The following is an 11,970-nucleotide window of genomic DNA, read 5'->3' on the forward strand; positions in this document are numbered from 1 at the left end:
CAGTCCCCGATCATCCTTGTGGCCTTCTCGTGACTTGTTCCAACATCTCATGTCCTTATGCTGGGACACGAGAACTGCACACAGAGAGTTCTCCTTTCCAGAGCCTTTTGGGAACACAAACCCCACAAAACCAATGCTGTTTCTTTGGGAAGAGTCCTCAGACTGAATTGTAGCTCAGCCTTTGAAGACCTGGCAGCCATGGCAGCCTGCCTGAATTTCACTCAGTCTTATCTGATCCCCCTGCCCTGAGCAGCCTGAGCAGAAAGTTCAGCCCTTTGGTGTTAAGTAGATCCAACAACAGGGATCACCAAGGTCATCTGAAAGACAAATTAGGAAAGACAAGATTGATGTTACCCACCTGCAACCTGTTGGTCAGAATGATGTTGGGGTACATGGCCCCCACATCCAGATGGTAGATAAGGGGACACTCAATTCTGTTTGGAACATCCTTCAGGGAATTCAGTTTGACCTTGATTTCATCACAAACCTGTGGCAAGACAAAAGACCACCTGAACTGCAGGTTTTGGATTGGATCTCCAAGGGAGGCTTTATTGGTAGGGGTATGTGGAAGGTGAAAGCAACTATTTCCTAAAGGTTACTGGGCCAAGGACCTTTTCAGTGCAAGTGGGTTAATGCAGAAAACAGCAAAGATCAGAAGTCCCCAGTAACTAACTGATGATGTCCTCCAAGAAACTAGACTCAGCTTTGGAGTGGGGTGACCTGTACTCTGTAGCTGATAAAAAGCAGGGAACAAGAGGAGCACAAGTATTTGGGCTATCTGAGCAGGTCAGTCTTCTCACTAAACCCCTTCCCAGCTCTCTCAGAGCTTTGCTCCTTTTTGACCTGCAAAGGTGAAAGCAGGAACTGTGTCCTCCAGCTGGGGTAGAGACCCCAGATCTCCAGGCTGGGCTCCAGCAGCTGGGCAAGGGAATTCCTGGCTGAGGCTGCTGGAGCTTGTGGCTGCTTATAACATCCCTTAACACCGTCTACTCTACCCATAGATGGGCTTCTTGTTCTCTCCCTGTAGAGCATAAAATGACCCTAAACCGGCACTTTCAAGTTGCCAAGCCCAGTGTGCCACAGGTGACAGACCTCCTGGAAGTTGGTGACCTGATCCAGTGGCAGACCCTCCTCATCCTCGATGGCGTGCCGCAGCGTCTTCTCCACGTGCTGCACCAGGAAGTCGAAGGCAGCAGGATTCTGCAGGAGTGTGGGACCACACTGAGACCATGGGCAGCCATCCCTGGCTGCAGCCTGGCAGCTCCTGCCCTGCTGCCTGTGTCCCTGTCTGACCTGAGCAGCTCCAGGCTTGGCCCTGCAGCACAGGGCAGCATACTAAGATACAGGCAGGTGCAAAAAAAGGAGTGAAGGGAAGAGACAAGGACAACTGCAGCCAGTTGCATTTGGTTGTGCAGCACCTCTCATGGTCACATGCTGACATGGTCATGTGCTCCAAATAGCTAGACTTAGTCCAGATCCTTTTATACACAGCGTATGATCCCCTGTGATCAATTCACTACATGATACCCATCAAAGTGTGATGCATCTGGAGCCCATGAACACAATACAGGCATGAAGCAGGGCAGGGGAGGTGATGGTGATAACACGGTGAACCAGAAACAGGTGAACGATGCCCACGAAGGGCTCAAAAGAAACTTTGGGTGGGAGAAGGACAGAGGACAGGACACCAAAGGGAGCAGAGGCATAGCTTCCAAGAACCGCTGGCTCAAAACCAAACCTCAAACCCCTCATCACCATTTTTCCTTGCCGTCAGCAAGGTTTGGCTTGCTTCCAGCATGTGACACATATGACACTTCCTCTCCCATTGAAGCACAGATGGCCAGTTGGAGGCCTCTTCCCATCCCTTCCCAGCCCAGCTCCATACAGCTTCAGGTGCTTAAGGTTTCCTGAAGTATGATAGGCTGCCCAGGGACACACAGGAGATGTTAACACCAGCAGAGGGCTACTCCTCACCACCACCCTCCGCGAGGGCACGGGTGGGCAGCACAGCCCCTTACCATTCTGAAGCGGCAGGGGATGTCACTGCGGAAGACCCCTGACTCCAGAGCTTCCACATGGCCTCCCACGTATGTCTCCGAGTCCAGCACATGGCCATCTTCTGTAAGTTTGTTGAATTCCTGCTCCTGCTTGTTGGGGAAGATGATGTTGGCGTGATAGGCCTGAACCATCAGCAGTGCCTCACACAGTGTCCCAGATCCTTTTCTTAACACCTACAGGACATTAAAGCCAGTTTTAAACTCAAAAAGAATGGATTTAAGCAAGGAAGAAATTTATTTATCAGGGTGGAATAGGTTGCACAGAAGATGTGGATGCCCCATCCCTTCCAGTTCAAGGCCAGGTTAGATGCAGCTTTCAGCAACCTGATCTGCCTTCCCTATGACAGGAGTGTTGGACTACATGATCTTGGAAGGTCCCTTTCCAATCCAAACCATACTGTGATTGAGCAAGAAGGGACAGAGGGACACTTCCTACATGCTTAGCACAGCTGCCTAACCATCCCCTCTACAGCTGACAGCAGTCATCAGGAGACCCAACTTTGCATGACCACAACTGCAAGTAAACTTGGCTGAGGATGGAGCATCACCCACACTTTCTTCCTGCAGACCTGTACTGCCAACCCTCAGATCTCTTGTTTTTTGGCACCTCTCTCAAAAGCCCCCAGGACTGTGGAGACAAAGGAGTAGCCTCCAAATCCACTCTCCCTTCCTCCCTGACACAGATGGGAAAATGCCCTGGCAGAGGGAATCAGGTCCATGGCCAAAGCATCCCTGCAGCATGGGAGATGTTTGCTCTGCTGGGTGAAGAGCCACATTTCAGGAATGTACCTACCTCATCTGGCTCCATGGGAATGATGGTGCACAGGGCAAAAATGAAAGGATGCACATACTTCATATACATGTAATAGGTAGCAACTGCATCGGACACTGAATAGGTGGCCAGGGTCTGTCAAAGAAGGGTGACAGGCAAATTAATCACAATCATGACAGAGCAGCTCAGTGACACCTTTCACTGCTTCCTGCTGGACACACTTGTATGAGTGGAAAGAGGGGAAAGGTGTATTTCCCCATCTCTTAGGTTGTAAAGAATAATCTGTTCACTTCCGAGGACGTCCTGCTCTAGCTCTAGTTAGACCATCATGTCAGCTTCAAATAACAAGAAATGAGGATGAGCCCATGACATAGACGCTGCCCTGTTTGGGAATCAGAAGGCTGCACCAGAGCTTCAGCAGAAATCCCCTGCCCACAACACCCGAACACTAAGCCTAGTTCTTGTCCCTCCTCAGCAAGTCATGGCCTTTTGTGGTGCCTGTGTTTGCGCCACCTCCCACTGGCATAAACAAACACAGAGAATGCACTGTACAATGCCAGTGCTACAACCACTTCAAAGAAACCCTGTTCTTTCTCCCCACAAACTCAAGTACTTCTGAGGCATCAGCAATCTGGTGAGACAGAGTGAGTTAATTTCTCAGAATGACTGCATTAAGCAAGAACATTTTGAGACCCTTTAAGTTAGATTCAATCATACTGCAGCCACTTTGAGAAAGAGTAGCTAGGCTGAGAAAGTTATTGCAGCTAGGCTGAGAAAGTTGGGGCTGTTCAGCCTGGAGAAGAGAAGGCTGCGTGGAGACCTCAAAGCAGCCTTCCAGTATCTGAAGGGGGGCTATAGGGATGCTGGGGAGGGACTCTTCATTAGGGACTGTAGTGACAGGACAAGGGGTAATGGGTTAAAACTTAAATGGGGGAAGTTTAGATTGGATATAAGGAAGAATTTCTTTACTGTGAGGGTGCTGAGGCACTGGAATGGGTTGCCCAGGAAGGTTGTGAATGCTCCATCCGTGGCAGTGTTCAAGGACAGGCTGGACAGAGCCTTGGGTGACCTGGTTTAGCGTGAGGTGTCCCTGCCCATGGCAGGGGGGTTGGAACTGGATGATCTTAAGGTCCTTTCCAACCCGAACTATTCTATGATGCTGTGATACTCTACACTTGTTTTCCAATTGCTCAGAGGACATACAGCACAGAGAGGGAATACCTGAGGCTCCTCTGTAGCCATCCGGCACATTTCTTCAGGGTCCAGCTCCACTGGATCATAACCCAGTTTTGCTTTAGCTGCTGCTTTCAGGTTGTGACTTCCCACTGGGAGGTAACTGTCCCTCTTCACCCACCTGGACAGAATTATGAAAATGGCAGTTTGTGCAGAGGAACCAACTCTGCCCTTCAGAAAGGGCCTCCGGCCTCCAAATGGGATCCTGACTGCAAAGGGGACCTCTCACCAAGGACAGCCAGGAGCCGAGCATCCAAGTGTGAGAGGCTGCCCAGCTTTAGGTATCCTGCACTTCCACCAATGCACTTGAGTTCCAACCAGGACAAATTCCACTATCCATACCATCATCACTGCTCAAAATTACCACCTTCCAACCCCCTCAGGTGCCTTTATACTAAACATTTAACCACTGGAGATGTCACCAGAACTGCAACTGGAGATACAAGCAGCCACTCTCCAAAGTCCAGACACTGCTCCAGGGGAAGAAACCCACAGAAACACCAACTTTTCTCTCACATGCATGCACACGTCCTTTCCTCCTCTGTCTGTGCCTGGAGGCTACTGGGTTAGGACACGGTCTCTTCCCCACTCCAATGGCCTGATCCTATCCCACCCTTTCCCTGCTCCCTCAGTTGAGAGCTCAAACACCCAAGGACAGTCACCAGCAGGCTGCAGGGAGAGAGACAGCCCCACGAGCCCTTCATGGGGAAGGCCTGGCAGTTTCTGTGGTATGCAGAGTGCCAAGGGGAAGCAGCACAAAGAAATGGACTATCACACCAGCCTTGGGAGGTGCAACAGGCAGGAGGACAGTATACAAATGCAACTGTAGGTTTTTTACATAAATTCAAGAGAAAGATGCAGGGTATGTGGTAAATGGGCAGCATTTGATACCTTAGACAGTCCATGTGGATGCACTGGGATGCTTTGTATTCTCCCTGGCTATCCTTCTGAAACCCAATTTCCTGGTACATATTAATTCCATGAACTGTTGCTCTTGCTTCCACAAAGGGCCTGGGGAAAGAGGCAACACAAAGAGTAGGAACAGAACAATCATTTCCCTTCAGCTTTGACAACAGTTTCACAGCTGCTTTGTTACCAACTACCTAAAGAATTTTTCTTCCAGTTATCTGTGGTATCTGGTTATGGGGAAAATTTCCCCCAGGGCAGAACTGCTGCTGACCCAAAAGGCAATGCTGCTTCTTGCAGCCTGCACCAGGCCCTTTCCCCTTGCTTCCCGATGGCTTGCCTGCACTCCTCTCCCCAGTATCCTCCAGGTGACCCTCTCCCTGCTCTCCCAAGACTGAGCTCATCCATACATCAACACTGCCACATGGCCAAGGGCTTTAAAGCAGCAAAACCAAGCAGACGGGACTCTACAAAAGTTCATACTTCCAAGCCAGCAGGCACAGGATTTCGTGAGGTGTTCAAACTAGCCAGAGAGTTGGCATGGATCACACACTATCACCAACTGCTGTGTGAGCTATTGGAAGAATGTCAAGCCTGCCCAATAGCTCAGGTGACACCCTACCAGCTTAAATTTTCACTCCTCATCTTACCAGTCAAAGAAGTCTCCATTGTATGTGACAATGATGTTTGGTTTGGTCTCCTGGATATGTTCAAACCATCTCTGGATTAAATGAGCCTAGGATAAACAGAAGAGTAAAAAAGATATATACATATAACTTCATCTCCTCCATAGAGAGGTGGCGGATTCCTTCCAGCTTCTCCCACCCTTCCCCTCTCTTCCCCACATAGCCCAGACCTGACCTCTTATCCTTTTTGCCAAGAAATCAAAGCATGACCAGCCCTGCTCAACCAACCATGTTCCCCAGAGAAGCAGCCCACCAAGCTCTTAGCTCTTGTTGAACAAGAGCCCCGGGCAGGTAAAATGTTAGCTGGGCAGAAATGACTTACTTCATCCGGTTCATTAAAGACACAAAATTGCCCCTCATACTCTGGCTTGGGAGTAAACTCAAAGTCTTCAATATCCTCAGAGACAATCTCCCTGTTTGTGATGAGGTAGCCCTGGGGAGGTGACAAAGAGGTAGTCAGGACAACCTGGCTTGCAGACAAGCCAAAAATGCTGTCCATATGATGGGACATTTTGCCTCTTGAAAGACAGAGCTTCTGTCAAGGGTGAACAACTGTTTGGGAGTTATCTGCTGAACCATCGCTGGCCATTGGCTAAAGAAGGCCACTGGGAGACAACATGGGATAGCAGAGCTGTCCCTGTGCTCTCCAGGTCCCCCAGAGGAGCACCAGCAACCTGACCTGGGTACCATAAAACTAAGTATCTCATGCATCATGCAGACGTTAATTTCATCTCCACAGCCACACACCAAACAGCCAGCAACAAGACAAGCCTGGAGTGGCCTGGGTTAGAAGGGGAAACATTGGCCTATTCCCCAGCTGGGCTGCTGGAGCATGGAGGAAACCACTCTGCTGTTCCTTACCTGCCCATCAATCATGTAGGAGATCATCATGATTTGGTCTGTCTCTGCGTCAGGAAACTTCAGAGGGAGTTTGGTAGTTTCAATGTCAAAGGCAAGAACAACAGGATCCTGAGCAGGACCAAATCCATTAGAAAAACATTCTAAAGCTGACTTGAAGTTCAGCACAATTCCCATTCCAGCAAGGGAACCAGACTCTCCCCATTAATCATTTTACTGCTTTAACAACCCCAAAATCACTACCCGAGACCAGAAACAGGGCTTTCCCCCTGCCACCACGGCGTGACACCCACAGCTCACCGGCAACCAGACCTCAGGGCAGACCTGGCTGTGCACCCGGACAGACGGACGCTTGCCCAACCAAACCCATCCTATCCCACCCCACCTCAGCCCAACCTGTGCTCACCGGGCGCTCCACAAGGTCGTCTCGGCGGGTGATTTCAGGAGGGTAGGTGCTGCCCCGGTACCGCACATTGTACCAGTGAGCCTGTTGGGAGAAGAGGGCGGGCAGTGTGACCACAGGGACAGCTCCTTGGGTCACTGCTGTTCAGCTGCTGGGGACAGACCTGCACGAGCTTAAATGCAGCCCAGCAGAAAGGCTCAAACTATGGCTGTGCATCAGTCCTTTAACTCTGCTGCACGTCAGTAACTAAGGAGGAGGCCCAGCAGCAGGGGACTAAGCTTTACACATGGAACTCGTGGTTCCCAACACCTTTGCAAAGGTCCTGGAGAGAAAGTGTTTCTCCCTGGCACACACTTCAGGAGTACAGAAGCACTGCCAGCTTCCCTATTCCTTACCACGTGGATCTTCAGGTCAATGGACAGGCGAACATGGTAGGGTACATCGTACTCCCGCATATCCAGGATGTTGTCCATCTGGCTGGCCACCTTTCTGGAGGCTCCGTCTTCATCCGTGGTCAGGATGCCTCCGCTCAGAGCGCTGCAAGGAGCAGAGCAAAGAAGTTGCTTTACCTGAGTGCACATCTCCACAGCCTTGGCCTCATGTGACAGCCACATGGTACTGGTGACACCCAGCAGGAGTCAGAGACAGGAGAGAACATGAAACACTGCTCCACTATGCAGCCCCCTCTGCTTGCAGGACAGGAGCAAGCACAGCCCCATTGCTCCCATCTAAATTCACTTTTCTTTACATTTCTGAGATGTGTCTGCTCACAGGTATAGGCAGACAAACCCCACGTGTGGCTGCAGAATTAACAGTTCTTATGGCACTGGATTTATAAGTATGATAATGAGTCTAAGAATAATGAGGCAACATGGGAAGGACTTGGAAGAGGGATGGTATGCCTTCCAGGTGAGCAGGTGGCACTCATCTCACCTGATTCTTCCTGAAGTTTCAACTAAGATCAGACTTCAGGGGCAGGAGCCCAAACAGGGTGAAGTTTGCATATTTCTATACTAGGTGGCTTTAGGAAAAAAAAAAAAAAAAAAAAGGAGGTTTCGGGTTTTTTTTTTCTGCCTGCAACTGTGCTCCCAACCTTGCGAACAAGCTCCTACTTCTCATTCAGATAGAGCATGTTGGCTGGGGCTTTCTTCCCTTTAGTCACTGCCAGAGGTAAGGTTGCCCAATGCCTCTGAGTATTCTTTCTCAGGAGACAGGGTATCTACGTGCCTGGCAGGCAGAGGTACCACCACAGCACATCACATCCCTGAGGCTCTGGGGCCTCTTAACGTGCAGCACTGAGCTCGAAGAACCACCTCAGAGAAGGGTGGTATAACTGGGGACAGACCCAGGCAGGACAACTGCTCCCTGGGGACAGCTAAGAAACAAAAGGGAGCCGAGTTATTAACATGAGAGGCCCTCAGGATTGCTCCCACCTTGACAGCATGGCTGTGTAGACATCGCTCGCCCGGTCTCGTTCTCTGTTTTTCCTCACAGCAGGAGAGATCTCCTTACGCACCTTTACCAAGTCATCCACCGTGTTGAAGGACAGCTTGATGTAGTTCCTCTTCAGACCCACCAAGTGGTTTGGCTGCAAAGCAGCAAGACAATGCCAGCTCTGGGGGATGAGCACTGCCATCCTTGGAGACATTGAAGGCCAGGCTGGATGTAGGTCTGAGCAACCTAATCTAGCTGAAGATGTCCCTGCTCATTGCAGGGGTCTGGACTAGATGACCTTTGGAAGTCCTTTCCAACCCAAACACTTTTATGCTGCTATATAAGAGGGTGGGGAAGGCATAGCAGACTGATACAGGTGGCAGAAGTGGACAAAAAAAAAAAAAAAAAGGTGCCAATGGGTGGGAGAGTCAAGCATCGAGAAGAGACATCAGGGAAGAGTGCAGGAGCTGCAAGAGCAAGGACACAGCCAGCGCTGCTGCCCAGGCAGGCAGAACCACAAAGGACCCACCCGGGGAAGAGGAATAAGAGCAGGTCAAGCATGAGTAGCAGCTCCCTCCCACCCTAACCTCTCCTCCTCCAATTAATTCCCAAAATAGAACACCTTGAAGATGCTGTGAAATGGCTGATGTGCTTAAGGAGAAGAATGCAATTAGCCATAGCTACCTATTACTGATAGGCACCACTAGCAGCACTAGGAGACTGAAGCATGCTGTTTCCCTTTACTCAGTCCCTTCCTACTTCACTAGAGCTGTGCAATGTCCAAAAACCATCACTACTCAAGAGTACAAAGGCCAGAGGAATACAGACCAAGTCCAAGTCTTCTTTGGGGACAGTTTCCAGCTTTGCAATCTTCCCTTGGAACTTCTTGGAGAGGAAGGAGGACACTTCTTGCTCACAGCCCTGCCGAGACACCCCCAAGGCTGAGCGGTCCACTATCCCCTGGGAGATCGTCCCAAAGTTGAATGTCCAGGACGTCTCGAGCTCCCCAGGGGCCTGCTGTCCCCTTCCCTGGATACCTCAGCCCTCCCAGGGTCCCCTCCTCACCTTCTGAGCGGCGATGTAGAAGTAGGGCTTGTAGGGCAGGGCCACCTAGGAGAGACAAGACCGGTGACGGCAACAAGTCTCACTCAGGAGATCCCTTGTCGCACCCGGACCCCCGGGGAACCCACCTTGAAGCGGCTCCCGTCCTCCTGGATGAAGTAATAGTCCACAGCGCTCACCGACCGCCGGTCCTCATCCAGCACCTCCGTCTGCCCAGGGCACCATGGACTCAGCAAGGCGCCTCTGCGAGGCCTCCCCGACTCCCCCCACCGGGCCCTACCGGGGGCGTCCTCCCCATGCCCCATGGGTTGGCTGCTCGCCCCACGCCCCGCCGATCCATACCGGGTGCATGTTGATGAGCCAGCCCGTTCGCTCGCCGGGCTCCGCTGGTCTCTCGAAGCCGAAGAGCGCGTCCAGCCGGTCGGTGCGCTGCGATCGCTCCAGGCGCTTGAGAGCGGACAGCGCGGGGCCATCGTCCCTGCCAGCAGCCGCGCCGTCAGTCCCCGCCGCAGGTCCCCAGGGCCCGCCAGGCCGCCGGCCCCTCCGCGCTCCGTCGGGGTCTCCGCCGCCCCGCAGCACCATCACGATCCGGCCCCACCACAACGGCCCCAACCCGCCACCGCGGGAAGAAATTCCCGCGCTATACCCTGTTCCCGCGAGAGAGAACTCCCCCACGTCCCGCCCCTCGTAGAGAGAACCAATCAGAAAGAGGCCCCGCCTCCCCCGCGGGCACCTCCTACCAATGCCGGGTGGCGCGCTCCGGCGCTCCGCGCCACGCCCCCGGTGCTGGCCGTTGGCGGGGCAGGAGAGGTAAGGGCGTGGCCGTGCTCCCCCCGCCCCCGCAGGGATCCCGCCGGGCCCGCCCGCCCGGCCGCTGGAGCCCAGGGAATTTCGATCCTGCCCAGGCCGGGGGCTGCGGGTTCCCCGTGCAGCGGAGCTGAGCGCTTGTCCCGGGGACACGCGCGCGGACACAAGGACACGGGACGGATACAGGACACGCGCACGGACACAAGGACACAGGACACACACAGGACATGCGCACGGATACAAGGACAAGGGACACACAGAGGACACGCGCGCGGACACAAGGACACAGGACACGCGCGCGGACACAAGGACACGGGACACACACAGGACACGCGCGCGGACACAAGGACACGGGACGGACACAGGACATGCGCGCGGACACAAGGACACGGGACGGACACAGGACACGGGCGCGGACACAAGGACACAGGACACGCGCGCGGACACAAGGACACAGGACACGCGCGCGGACACAAGGACACGGGACGGACACAGGACACGCGCACGGATACAAGGACACGGGACACACACAGGACACGCGCGCGGACACAAGGACACAGGACACGCGCACGGACACAAGGACACGGGACACGCGCACGGACACAAGGACACAGGACACACACAGGACACGCGCGCGGACACAAGGACACAGGACACACACAGGACATGCGCACGGATACAAGGACACGGGACGGACACAGGACACGCGCGTGGACACAAGGACACGGGACACGCGCGCAGACACAAGGACACGGGACACGCGCACGGACACAAGGACACAGGACACACACAGGACATGCGCACGGATACAAGGACACGGGACACACACAGGACACGCGCACGGACACAAGGACACGGGACACACACAGGACACGCGCGCGGACACAAGGACACAGGACACGCGCGCGGACACAAGGACACGGGACACGCGCACGGACACAAGGACACAGGACACATGCACGGACACAAGGACATGGGACACGCGCGCGGACACAAGGACACAGGACACGCGCGCGGACACAAGGACATGGGACACGCGCACGGACACAAGGGCACAGGACACATGCACGGACACAAGGACACAGGACGCGCACACGGACACAAGGACACGGGACACACACAGGACGCGCGCGGACACAAGGACACGGGACACACACAGGACACGCGCACGGATACAAGGACACGGGACGGACACAGGACACGCGCGCGGACACAAGGACACGGGACACACAGAGGACACGCGCGCGGACACAAGGACACGGGACACGCGCGCAGACACAAGGACACAGGACACGCGCGCGGACACAAGGACACAGGACACACACAGGACACAGGACGCGCGCGGACACAAGGACACGGGACACGCGCGCGGACACAAGGACACAGGACACACACAGGACACGCGCGCGGACACAAGGACACAGGACACGCGCGCGGACACAAGGACACAGGACACGCGCACGGACACAAGGACACGGGACACACACAGGACACACGGACACAAGGACACGGGACACATGCGCGGACACAAGGACACGGGACACGCGCACGGACACAAGGACACGGGACACGCGCACGGACACAAGGACACGGGACACGCACGCGGACACAAGGACACAGGACACATGCACGGACACAAGGACACGGGACACGCGCGCAGACACAAGGACACGGGACACGCGCGCGGACACAAGGACATGGGACACGCGCACGGACACAAGGGCACAGGACACATGCACGGACACAAGGACA

At 53.9% G+C, this 11,970-nt stretch overlaps 1 protein-coding gene across 2 annotated transcripts in view; it reads right to left on the minus strand.

Moving 5' to 3' along the window:
* POLE (DNA polymerase epsilon, catalytic subunit) overlaps positions 1-9,993 on the minus strand; it is a 32,887-nt gene extending 22,894 nt beyond the window's left edge. For both annotated transcript variants that reach the window (XM_062628395.1, XM_062628394.1), the window contains exons 1-16: positions 9,754-9,993; positions 9,540-9,620; positions 9,415-9,459; positions 9,178-9,270; positions 8,349-8,503; positions 7,311-7,452; positions 6,919-6,999; positions 6,516-6,623; positions 5,977-6,087; positions 5,619-5,704; positions 4,954-5,073; positions 4,051-4,183; positions 2,851-2,964; positions 2,019-2,231; positions 1,093-1,200; positions 359-487 (exon numbers count right to left, since the gene is read on the minus strand). In XM_062628395.1, coding sequence (XP_062484379.1) covers positions 359-487; positions 1,093-1,200; positions 2,019-2,231; positions 2,851-2,964; positions 4,051-4,183; positions 4,954-5,073; positions 5,619-5,704; positions 5,977-6,087; positions 6,516-6,623; positions 6,919-6,999; positions 7,311-7,452; positions 8,349-8,503; positions 9,178-9,270; positions 9,415-9,459; positions 9,540-9,620; positions 9,754-9,993 — 1,959 coding nt within the window. The remainder of the gene's footprint in view (positions 1-358; positions 488-1,092; positions 1,201-2,018; positions 2,232-2,850; positions 2,965-4,050; positions 4,184-4,953; positions 5,074-5,618; positions 5,705-5,976; positions 6,088-6,515; positions 6,624-6,918; positions 7,000-7,310; positions 7,453-8,348; positions 8,504-9,177; positions 9,271-9,414; positions 9,460-9,539; positions 9,621-9,753) is intronic.
* Between the last annotated feature and the right edge of the window lie 1,977 nt (positions 9,994-11,970).

The sequence above is a fragment of the Pezoporus occidentalis genome, unplaced genomic scaffold (assembly GCF_034315485.1).
Source record: "Pezoporus occidentalis ecotype Australia unplaced genomic scaffold, CSIRO_AGI_Poc_V1 ctg316, whole genome shotgun sequence".
Lineage (NCBI taxonomy): Eukaryota > Metazoa > Chordata > Aves > Psittaciformes > Psittacidae > Pezoporus > Pezoporus occidentalis.